Below are 12,980 nucleotides of genomic sequence, written 5' to 3' on the forward strand. Positions count from 1 at the left end.
TGCACAACATAAATGTACCTAATATTGAAGATTACTTTGGTCAGCTCCTCAGTTTCCCTCTCCTGCTTTGCTATTTTTTTTTGCTACACTCTCATTCTATCTGAGACTGGGAGTGTTGAAAGGCTGGAAGAAAAAGCCAATTAGCAACAAAAACCTATTGCAAAAATTCCAGCAGAGGAACAATATCATGACACTTTTGGAGGAGTGTTGTAGACCTAAGAAAATATAAGGAGGGAGCTGAATCTCCTTCGCTGCTGTTTGATATCAGTGAAATGTCAGTGTCTTTGCTTCTTGGGTAGTTATAATGACTCTGCTAGTCCTACACTCAGTCACACACATAACTCATTTCTCCATTACTTTTTTCTCACCTATGAAAAACATTTCCAGGAGTGAATAGGCAGAAGTTTGGCTGAATACATCTTTGTAAGAATTTTCTATCCGGAGACACACGTAAAAGACGCAGAACTCAGTGGTCTCTACTAGAATTAAATTGGCTCTGTGCTGTTAATAGGGAGAGGAAAAATGGACATCTGTCTTCTGCGCTAGAATAGTTATATAATCTGACAACTTTCATTTCAAATTTTTCCAAGGAAATCCAAGACTTTCTTTGTGTTACCTTTCATCTGGGGAAGAAGCAAAAAGYAATGCTGGTTACTTCTGCGATATTACTGTATTTGAGTTTTTTTGAGGCTAAACCTTCAAAGCAGTTTCATTAATGGTAGAGAACATTGTGCTGGGGTAAAAATCCCTGTCTCACAGGGTCACAGCTTGGTGACAAAATCCTGAAGTCTATGAAGCCTGGCCAGGATACATATGAAAACTGCAGCAGAGAAAGATTCTCTCTTCATACACATCTGACTGAAATGCCTGCTTAGAGTTGTAAGCATATGCCATTTGGAGGCTCTAAGCGTAGTGACGATTAGATATACTAAATTAAAAATACTACTTTGATCCTTCCTGCCAGTGCTCAATGATCTGTTTTGCCTGCASAGGCTTCTGAACATAAACAGCAGCAGCCTCCAAATCCTAATCAAAGAAAGACATTCACTGGAGGCATTCACACACTYGATGCCTGCACAGATTGCTAGGGCAATTTAGACAAACCAACCAACAAAACTCTGCCTTCATTCTTCTTTTTTTTTCTTGCTTTTTTTGTTTCTTATACAGCCATAAATATTGAATATAGACTATCTAGAGCTGGCCTGTCTGCCTTGTGGCTAAAAAATGTGCTAGAGAGCACCAGAAATTGCAGCTACTTCCTTAAGACTGTGGTCACAAAGATTAAGACTATTTGCTGAGAAACATCCTGACCATAGAGCATCACTAAAGTGTCAGAATCCCACAACTGCTGATCTAGGAGAGAATTTACTTTGAGTGGTCTGAAGACAATAATGCCTATCGCTTAGCTGGTTTACTCACTTAACATTTATTCTGTTCTCAGACTCACAATGTTTAGTTTCTGAAACTGAGATATTGAGATTTAAAGGTTTCCTCCTGCATCATCAAGTCTAGCACTTGGGCTGTCATCACTATAAYCATTTCTGATGTATATTTGAATTCTTTCTGGGTGGAGCAGAATAGTAAAATGCAGCAATTGCTTGTTGAAACTAAYAGCATCCAAATCCACTGAATGTTTGGTTCATTTGTACAAATATATCYGCTCTATATAAAGAAAGCTTTCTTGAACACACGACCATCAGAATTGGGAAATATGGAAATTARCGTGTGCCAGTGATGAAACTACGGGGCTGTTCAAAAGTTGATACAAAGACATACAAAAACGCACACCTTCAGTAGAACTGGACAAGTGCCATGGGAGACGACACTCACTGATTCAGTGCACCTACAAGTATCCCTAGCCAATGCTGAAAGGTAGATTTGACCAGGAAGCAATTCAGTGTACCTAAGTGAGGTTGAGCTTCCTTTGCAGGAACCACTATTTCTACCTCCATTAACTATATAGAGAGCCAACAGAGATAACCTCTTACCATAGCCTTTTATAAATATATTATATATTATATTTATTTATAAGTGCATTTTACTCTTCTTTGCTCTATCTGGACAGAAGTATGTATGCCAAAGAAAGCCTAACAATGTCAGACAAATCTCAGTTGTACCTCATCCTGCGGTGATGTGAAGTCACTATGGATATATGCATTCTATAGCCACAGCAATTTGAACTGATGTCTAAGACGACAGGTTTAGAAAAAGGGAACAGCAACCTGTTCTGTGTATTCTTTTTTTGAATCTAAATGAAAATTCAGCTCCCTTTTTTTTAATGCAAATATCCACAATGGTTAAAACATCCTATCAAATAAAATGATACGGATGAAGAAAATTGTGATGTCAAACATACATCAGACCAGGTTTCATGGTTTCCAGCAGGTCCTTGGAGGTGCCTTCTAGGTAACCTCAGAGAAAAACTTGCAGCTTTACAAGACCCATTTGAGAAACATTAGAGACTGCCATTTGATGATTGCACAGTATTCYGAGTGACGATTTTGACTGGRGAGATCTGGCTTCAATACCTTCCCATACCACAGGTATRTGCTCCCAAAGTAASCACTTCATTCCTTCCATCATTATCTTGTTCATTTTCTGTATTTCCATAACAACAACATTTTCTTGYATCACAGAGTTACTGTGAGGAGAAATATCTTACCAGCTTGTACAATGCCAATATGACTTCAATAGCATACAAGTGTATAAATAYTCGATGCAGGTATTAGATGTGAGAACTTTAAATCTGGCAGTTGCTTGTGCACAGGCACTCAGCAGCCAACAGTGTTGCTGAGGTTGATCTGCTTATCTTTCATAAAATATCTGCATTCAGTGAGTAATGATACCAGAGYAGGCCTATTATAGTTAGCTGACAAAGAAATTGAAAGTTTATCACAACTTCTGAGTCAAAGCTTAGGATTTTTTGAAGCTTTTATCCTTATTTATTTGTTTTCTATATACAGAATAAGAAATCTCTGCACTTTATTAGAAGTGTATTATGGAYTGATGATAGACTGGGAAGTTCAGTTTATAATCTGGTTCTATCTCTTTGAGATATGTTAGTAGTATAGAGAAGGTGTTTTTTGTTTTAAAAACAAAATAAAATATTTTTCCAAAAAATAAAATCTCACAACTTAAGTGAAATGCAATTTTCAAAGCACTGGAGCACAAACTGTGCTTACTTAATAAAGCAATATTCAGAAGAGTAGAACAGTTTTATGGAATACATATTTTTTTCAAATATCTATACTCAATAGACATGAAGTAGTCGTTACTTTTCAGCAGAGGCTAAGACCCCAATCCTGAAGTCTGATCCACAGGTAGAAAAGCCTGACCCTCTACAGTGTTCAGTCTAGAAAGTACTAGATTGGGAGCCTAACATTCCTAACCTGAAGAAAATTTCTTATATAACTTTGGATTAACAGACTGTGATCATGTTGTGTCTAGCATTTTTTTTGTGGGGGGGGGGAGGAGCAGGAGGAAGATTCCTTTGATTTCCCAGGTTCTTGGGGCGTGAGCCATAAAACTAGTTACCTTAAAACACAACAATCACCTCCACATTACTAAGAGTAAAGAAATGAAATGTATTTGCAACCAGCAAATTAAAGGGAATTAAATGAGTGTAAYCAGAGCACAATCTGGAGATGATTAAGTGCAGGTCTGTGAGAGTCTGTRGAAGGATGCAGAAAAGTTTCACTGATGTGCCAGAGCAGCCAGACCTGGTTGTCTTTTTAGTATCCATTATGCCATACAAAAGGCTCATTTTCCCTCTGTGAGGCAGAGAGGTTAGGAGAGAGGATGGAAATCTGACTGTGAGAATGTTAGTCTAAGTGCTTTCAGGGTTCATGCAAATGTAAACACATGAAGGACAAATGTAAACTCCATGAAGGAGTTCGGTTTGGCATGACRTAGGAATTGCATAAGAAGCTGGAGAAAAAAGGGCACACACACACTGTGCTCTTCTACTTCATGTCTGCTCATGCAAATTGAGCAACTGTGTAGAAACTGGGAAACTTTGAATTTACCRTTTCAGAACACCTGAAGGCACTTGAGTCAAACATGAGGGTTTTATTTTTATTTTTTATTTTTTATTTCTTTTTTGCCACACTTTCTTGGTGGTGGGCATTTTCTTCTCCTAAAGGTGATTCATGGCACCTAAATACCCAAAGGAGGAATGTTTTCTGCCCAGGGAACCCCCCACATTATAGTGCTCTCGCTSCGCATACCCATTTCAGTATTTGACCCTCGTTATTTTTCATTTAAAGGAAGGAGAGGGTTTGTTTTCTAAAGGAACAAAAATTAATTATTTTCTCAGAAATGCTTTTATGGTGATAGGAGGACAGCCGTAGAAAAAAAAAAGAGAATTTATGGTTAAGCGAAGGACAGAGAAAGGTCAGAAAGCAATCCGCAGGACTGCAGAAACATTGCAGCTATTCCTCATAACAATTTCTCAGAGCTGTGAAAGCAGAATTGAAGCCAGTTGCATATGCCCCAAATACAAAACAAAAATAAAGTAAAAATACATGTCAGGCTATATTTTCACACTTTGTCCTTGTTAAAAAATAGTGCAATTTTCAGGCAACTACCACATTTATCACATATGTCACCTGCTGCTGATCAGGCCAGAGACAACACAATTTCTTGTCATTCATCAATCCATGATTCTAAGGATGGATTTTATCAGAAAAAAAATCCACATTACACAAGGCCTGTTTTTACTCTGAGGCATGCTGATTATTTACAAAACATGGTATGGTGATTTCCTGATATAGTAATGATACTTTATTTGCTTGGATTTTTCCTATTGCTTCTTCTGTTAGCACTCGGTGCATTCAATCAACCCCCACAAGTTTGCCACACCATGCAAGGGACTGATCACCTGACTTGACTATTAAAAGAAAATTTTTAGCTAAGAAAAGCTTCCTGTGACAAATAAAATGCAGTGGGAGGAAGACTGTGGTGTAATCAAAGGGGATATTTTATGCCACCCTTCTCTCCTGTTGAGTATTGTATTTCTCTTGAAACATTTCTTATCGATTTCAGTGTGATGATTTAAAAAGTCTGGTTCTAATGACCATCAAACCAACAGAGGACCACTCAGGATGGAAAATTTACTCACAGGAACAAAAACAACAAAAGCAAGTCCTAGTGCAAAGCATTAACCACGTTATTTTTTGACAGCTGAACTGAATTCCTAGTATAGGTAACAAAGYAAAATAATCTTGCTTATCATGAATTAGATCCCAAGTGCATTCCCCCGAGATGCCCCAGGAGAGCCCCTGTGATTGGTATGGTCTGCTCAGAGGAGACCGGGGCTGGAACCATCTCAGAAGCACCACCTCTCCCTGCACCACCACCTGCTGGTCTGCAACCACTGCTGGGGCCGCTCTCTTTATTTTCACAAGTGATAAAAGCTCATTTGTATTATGAAAGAAATATTGCACAGGGCATGAGTGGTGTTTTGTAACAACAGGGAATTATAGGCTCTGATGAGAGTATCAAATAATGTCATTAGCTTTGGAAAATATATTTGCAATCACCATTCTCTYATATCTGCCAACTATTCACTAAACATCACAGCATCCAACTCTATACTGYGATACAGGTAAAAATCATAAATGACACAGCAATATTCTACTATGCTCTTTCTTTAAGGAACAGAGTCACTTGAAAATAGAGAACATATTCTTCAAGAATATTTTTGAAGACATTTCAATACTTTTTGAATGGGGAAAATGTCAAAGCATTAATGAAAAAAATCATCAAAATAAGATTTGGGATGCTTTCATCTTTATGTGTAAAAATCTAATTCAGGTAAATTTTGTAAACAAATAAGCTATATTTGAAATGGTATGTGATGTGAAAGATTCCCTGCTCTTCTCCAACAAATTTTGCAAAATATACTCTACTGTTTTGCCAATATTTATTTCACTGTCAATTACTATTCTAGCTTTTCTCTTGGTATCTAGTAAAGATATTTTGTCTTGTCTCATGGACCAGGAGCTTATACTAAAAGATTCTAGGAACTGTTACTAGAAATAAAAGGTAAGATCCTTTTCATTCAAAAATCCCAGGAGTTTGGCAACATTTACAAGATGTTTCAGTGTTTTACTGAATTTAAAAGGCTTAATGCAAGTTAAATTTATAATGTAAAATTTAATGGGCTGAAACCGAATTGTTTTAAAGATCTCATTATCAGCAYCGTTTGTTTCAGAGGTTTTACAATTATTTTGATCATGAGATGCTTCAAACACAGCCTATTTTGTGTTTAATTTATCCTTTAACTTCTATTCCAGAGCCACATTGCTGTTTTTACAGRGAAGCCCCATGAAGTCACCCAGAGGAAACCATTCTCGGAGTTATTCTAAATAGGTATGTTGGATTTTAGTGCTAACAGAAAGGAAATGGATAGTTTGCATTTTTCACATCAGTTCTTAAGGATTTGGAGAAATATTTTTAACTTGCCTGGAACAGCTTTGGTATTTAAAGCAGAGATCTGACATCATGATTAAATTGCACAACACAGTAGGGTGCTGAGATCCTCGCGCTAGCGTGAATACCTTCACACGGCTCAGCACGGCCCAGCAGCTGTGACCTACAGCAATTTTTATTGTGGGCTTTGTATCACACCGCACCACGAGGCCGGGATGTGCCTTGCAAATACTGTRCTCTGAGCTTTGCTCTGGATGGCAGCTGTTTGTTTTACTTCTGACGGTGTGACCTAAGGCAAAATCATTTGGACCAAAGTCTACAGAAGACGCTAGGGGGCCAACATACAGATACTCAGAATTGATTTTCTGAGGTGGTAAGCAGGCAGAGCACTGCATCAGTTCAGTGTAAGATCTGGGTACTTGGCACTTAGGCAAACTTGTGTGTTGATACAGAAAACATGGGCAGCTAAAAATGGAGACAGCCGAAGTTAGAGGTCGCTCCAAAAGATTTGATCTCAAAGTTCTCAGCCTCCTGCTCTAGAAAATGATGGTTGCAGTATACTCCAAATTTTATAAGCAATTTGACACCCAAAAGAGAAAAAATGGCCAGACTATTACGGCCAAAGGTCTAAGCCTGTGGCTAGACCGGGAGGCGCAAAAGGAGAATAAAGAGTATGATGATTATTACAGGTTTTACTGCAATAGAGATTAGAGACCAACCAAAAGCAGGGCTGGTCTGTGCTAGGTTCTCAGGCATTCACCTCATGGTWTTTTTAACTGTATTATATCTACATCCTAGAAAAATGAAACATTTAGCTTGGAGCTGGTTTAGGCAGAAGTTTAGGGTTTTTCTATCCTTATGAGAAACAGAAAAATGTACATAAAAACCAGTGTGACAAATTTCAATAATACAGAAAAAATATTAAACAGTAAATTCACTGAGTATAGCAGCAATCTCTCTTTCTCTCTCTCTCTTTTTTTTTTTTTTTTTTTTTTTGAGTCAATACATGTCATTGGTAGGAGACTGACATGGTTTCAGCCCAAATAGCTTTCCTTTAGACGTAACTGCACTGGAGAACAGGAATGCTAAATGTGTACTACCATTCTTCCTCAACTTGTAACAAACTCTTTAGAATGTTTGCTAAATTAACCAATCTCACTATATTCAAATTCCCGAGAGTTACAGTCATGGATGCAATGGACATGTTTTACATTTGTCTTCGAAGTAGCATAGCATATTGAAACTTGATGAAATTCTGGCATGCAAGTACAGTGGAAGCCATTAAGTATAGCAGCAGTTACACGCTTCCCTTCAGCTGGACAAAAAATACATCTAATTTACTGGAATTTATAAAAAATCATCCATCAGAATATCTGATGATGCAAAAATGACTTTTTAGCTTTTAGAAGAGGATGTTCCGATATATGAGCTACTGTACATGACCAAAGCTGTGTTCTGATATAACGAAATGAAGGTGGATATAGGCTGAAGCACAGGAGGAGAAAATAAATGACTAGCTCTTTCTGTGAAACACTTAGTTTCTTCTAAGTGTGGCTGGAAGGGAGCAGGGTATGGGTATTTTCAAACTAACCCTCAAAGCATGTCTTTGAAAAGACGAGAAGTTATGAAGGAGTAGGGGAACAGAACGCCAAAGGACAGGAGCTTTTCCCCACCGGCAACATGAATTGATTAAGAGTATTTGGCTACTGGTGACTCAACCTGCCAGCAGGAGTCCTGGTATGGTGGGTAACTTAAAAGCAGAAGAACGGTTCATGAGACTAGCATTTCCTTTAATGTCATGGATACGTCTGAGAGAAACGTTCACTTTTTTTTAGCTGAAAATGTAGGATTACAACCCTGTGAGACAGCTTTCAGAAATGTGTAGGAAAAGCAACAGACCGGATGAGTTTATATACCACTAAAAACACAGCAAAAGAAAACTGGTGAGAAACACTAGTACCTCAGAAAAATGTGATGAATTCTTTTGAGGTGCTGAAAAGAGTAYTTGAGGAATATAATGGGGATACCCTATGAAATGTAAAGGAAATGAATGGCCAYAAAATCTGCAAATTGTGCAAACATTTGGGAAATTGCATTTCCCATTACTACTTTGTCATAATCATTTCCAGCCAAAATAAACAAAACCGTATGGAAATAAATAAGCATCTTCTTTTTTTCAGTATGTAAGAGTCCTCTGTCCTTCACTCCCTTCCTGCCTCCCTCCYTTATGCAGGCACATGTGCCAATAATAAAACGGTCTCGTACAATCATTGATTTTGATAACTCGGTCCAGGCTTTTCACATTTCCCAAGGACTAACAGGGATGTGGGAACTCTGTACCTKCTCTTAACCTGACAAGCTTAATCTCTAACCCAATTTGAACCACCAAAGGACATGATATGGCTATGAATGGAAAGAATTTTGAATCCAAATGCTGCCTCYCTACCCCAGTTTATAAAATATTCAACCCAAACTCCAAACCTACGTATCCCCAAGTACATTTCTAAATCAGAATAGGTATGTTTTGTTTAAATTCATATTTGCCTAAAGGAATAAACATTACATAATGCTAGCAGGAATTTATTATTCAATAGCTCAGGACTGTGGAATATAATCTGTCAGACACGCTACGAGTACAGGCATTCCTGATTTTGTTGTTRTGTTATTTGATTTAAATAGGTAGCATACATTATCACTAATAAGAAATTTGGGTTTAAATCATCACACGTAAATCCCTGGGAGTATAATTTGACTCAACTATAAGAAGTATTAAACAGGATTTACTTGCTTAATTAATAAAAGCTGAARTATTGATTCTATTCTGTTTTTTCTCCTCTCATACTGTGCTTCCTGCATGAAGGCATTTACCTTTTATGCAAAAYGGTCCATCGTAGGCCGTTTTGGAGCAGTCACAAGAGTAGCCGTTGTACTTCTCRACGCATTTGCCGCCGTTTGCGCAGTACATGCCATAGCTCGTGCAATGGCCAGAGCAGCCCGGCTTCACCCCCAGTGTGACTTTTGCTCTCTCTTCCAGGTCGAGCGTCACTCCGTTCATCCTCAGTGAACGAATGCAGCCTAGAAAGCCTCGCTGGCCTCCRGCAGCACCTGAAAGAGAATGCAAAGCAATGGGACAACACCGCACAGATTTTACTGCTGTTGCTTTATGGRAACTATCCTGCTAAGCTTGTGATGACAGCTGGAAAGAAGTGGCTTCTCTGAAAAGCCAAGGAATTCCTATGCCATAATGAAATTGAAAACAATCAAATCTAGGCTTTCAGACCATACTAGATATAAGCATAGACAGCAGGCGCCTCAGCTGATTACATCAGCAGAGACTCCAGTCCTCTGCTGGAAGACTTCATTTCTTTTCATGATTTTTAGAGAAAACAACGTAAGTAATAGGCTTGGATCTATAGCTAAGATACAGCCTTATGTTCCATATGACTAGTGATGATGGATGCTAACAATAATGCCATAATACCTTAGGCAGAGTTACATTTTTCAAAGCRAAGGTGGGCAAATAGGAAAAAGATTTAAATTCTCATCCTCAGTTGCAATAGGAAATACAGATGCTCACTTCCAAACAGCATTAGGTGTMTTGTTTAGTTGCCTGAGTGTAGGGTGAAGGAAATAATACTGARGAGCTGCATTTGAAAATTAGGGTTGGGACGGCTTTTCTTGGCAGTCACTAAGAATTGTTCTTTTTGTTATTCCCTGGTAAATACTTGCTAAAAAATGTGGTTTCAGCTAGCAAATACCTTGTCTGGGGCTGGATTAAAACTCAAAAAACTAAAAACTCAAGCAAATAACAGTGAGTGGCTCTCACTCTTTCTCCTCCACTCATCCCTATGGTTACTGCTCTACTGCAGATGCTGCAATATCCTCCTTCTTTTCCTGAGGAGATCTGAACACTCACCTCAGCAGAGCACAGAAACTGATACTTAACTGGATAGGGAACCRGACTGCAAGCACAGATCAAGAGCAGCTGCTTCAAATCAAATGGTGGTAAATGGACAATTTGGGATAAGGGGAGGCAATACTCAGCAGAGGGGATTATGGAATAGTTCCACTCTACATAGATTAATGTTCACTGTGGCAAGGAAATAAATCCTAATAGATCTAATTCCCAACTTTCCYCTCACTGATGAGTGTCCTAGTCCATAGGATGTGAAGTCATCATCCCTCATGCTCTCTCTCCRGCCCAAGGAATAGATAATTATTCTAYGGATAGTAGAACAGAAGACACCAAAATAATTCTTATTTAGTATTACTCTCCCACCCCTGATGTTCAGGATGTTCTTCCAGGGCACTCTAACTCAAATCRATTCTCTATCTGATTCAGGGTAAGAATTTAAAGCAGAGACTCTGTTTTCTGAGATGTGGGCCCCAACCACCATGAAATGGATATGATTCAGAAACAAGATTTGGTGCAGATTCAGACATTCACTTTTTGGCAGTGCAAACATTAAATACTTCTGAACATTGTTGGTGCACCAGTTAATTCAAAACTACCTGTAACAATTAACAATTATTAACACTTCCCCAAGAACTCTGCAGCTTCTCCTGTTTTCAGCAAAATCCTTTATGYTTCTTTTAAAAGGTTTTCTAAACAAAGATCATATTTCAGCTATTTAGAAACTGCCTTTCATTGAGATCATGGTCAACAGTAAAGGTGAATCTGAGCTTGWTAATAATGACTGCGCATCTGGAGACACAAACACAGTTTGCAGWGACAGTTTGCTATTTATCAAAGAATTTATGTCTTCTGTTGAACCTTAGCTAACAAGGAAAAAAATGAGGTAATGTTCTTTTTTCTTTCCCCCTCACCTCTTCTCCTCTGGACAGATATCTARAGAAGTAGAAAAGTGCTTCTTTGCTTATTATTTAAGGCAAATATGCTTCCAACTAATGATATGCAGCATGTCCGCACTTCATAGCTCCAGGGCTAACAGCTAGAGAAACACAAGTGCTGCTGGAATAATATATTCAAAATGTAGTGGAGACCAGCAACTCCAGAACGCAGCTGGACTAACTTGGTCCATTTGTGTGATACAGTGTCACGCATCAAATGGGCAAAAGCCCATGGAACTAAAGGGAAAAGACTGCAAAGAGAGCCATGAATGTAAAAGTATGGGCAATGACCAAACCTAAGGAGGCTAAAAGTGCTGTACTTCCAGGATGTGCACTGCAGGCATACATATTCCTGGTATGACCTTCTCGGAATATTTTGATTCCATGGCAAATAACCGGATGTGTGAGAGAGACCCTGCACAAAAGGAATTTGGCACTACTGCCTGCTAGAGGCACTTTTTAGCATGAGCTGCATGGGAAGGAACACATAAATGCCAAGTTACCAGCACAGAATATTTTTCTCCTAGTTGATCTTCTTATTTCTGTAACTATGGAGATGCTTTTCTTACTCTTTTTTTGTGTATGTGCCGTCGAGCACCAGCTTCAGGAGGGAAACTTCACCTTAAACTAATTGCTGCTTAACAAAACATGAGGCAATGAGAATTCAATATGTGAGAGCAAAACGTGGTTCCCGGTCCTGCATCTTACCAACATAAAGCTGGCTGTACAGTTCCAGGCGCGTGTGTCCTTCTGTYGGCGCTTTCCGCACCTCCAGGGGCAACTGGTCTACCTGCAGGCTGGCCTGCTTGACATTCCTCTCCGCATTGACCCGGTGCCACTGGTCATCGTTCAGCTGGCTAGGAGACCGGACGACGATTTCCACAGGTCCATTTCCAACATCAAATGAAAAGGAAACCTCYGTAGCAGCTGAAACACCAAGCAAAAAGGAATACACCTCACGCTGCAACCATTTTCACTTGTTCTTTCTAAACAGAATGGAATTAATTTGTACTAAAAATACACACAGCTCAGCTACCTTTTTAAATTTATCAGCATATTCAGTTTTAAGTTTTAAAATTTAACCAAAGCAAACYGTATCTTTGAATAAGATTTTTTTTATTGCCATAAATACTTTCAATAACATTGGAAAAACATGTTCACCAACATTTAGAAAAAACATCAAAAGARAGTGAAACAATGAAATTTATTTTTGATTTTTCCATTTTCCAATTTCTATAGCTTTTTTTTAGGGCAGTATGAATTTGATAAAAAAGTGGTGCAGAAGAAGTCTGTATTTTTTTCTTTTGAGGAGCAATTAATTTTTAAAATGAGCTAATAAATATATGAAGCAGCAGTAACGAATGACATGAGATTTTATGGTTGAAAAAGAAAGTCTTAGGCAGCATTATAGTGCTCAATTCATGATTCACGATGATTCAGAAACGTTAGAAATTTTATATATGTCTGTTCTGCTCTAACAGACATCCCTTCAGGTCCTACTCTGCCTGTTATATAATTGGTATTAATTACTAAACAGGGAGCACAATTAATAACTTGTAGGTGATTTTTGAAGAAATACAATGCTGAATTTCAATTTTGAATTACAATTTTGAAATTTAGGTTATATAATTTGGGGTTATGGCAATATTTTATGGTAGCAGAACACCATACGAAAGGGTTACCAGTGACAACATTCA

The 12,980-nt window shown here is 38.3% G+C and overlaps 1 protein-coding gene across 2 annotated transcripts in view; it reads right to left on the bottom strand.

The window, feature by feature from the left end:
* CNTNAP2 (contactin associated protein 2) overlaps positions 1-12,980 on the bottom strand; it is a 1,098,090-nt gene that overhangs the window by 79,406 nt on the left and 1,005,704 nt on the right. For both annotated transcript variants that reach the window (XM_085320206.1, XM_085320205.1), the window contains 2 exons: positions 11,992-12,210; positions 9,301-9,537 (listed from right to left, as the gene is read on the bottom strand). In XM_085320206.1, coding sequence (XP_085176332.1) covers positions 9,301-9,537; positions 11,992-12,210 — 456 coding nt within the window. The remainder of the gene's footprint in view (positions 1-9,300; positions 9,538-11,991; positions 12,211-12,980) is intronic.

The sequence above is a fragment of the Rhea americana genome, unplaced genomic scaffold (genome assembly GCF_003343005.1).
Source record: "Rhea americana isolate MKP2758 unplaced genomic scaffold, rheAme1 scaffold_62, whole genome shotgun sequence".
Lineage (NCBI taxonomy): Eukaryota > Metazoa > Chordata > Aves > Rheiformes > Rheidae > Rhea > Rhea americana.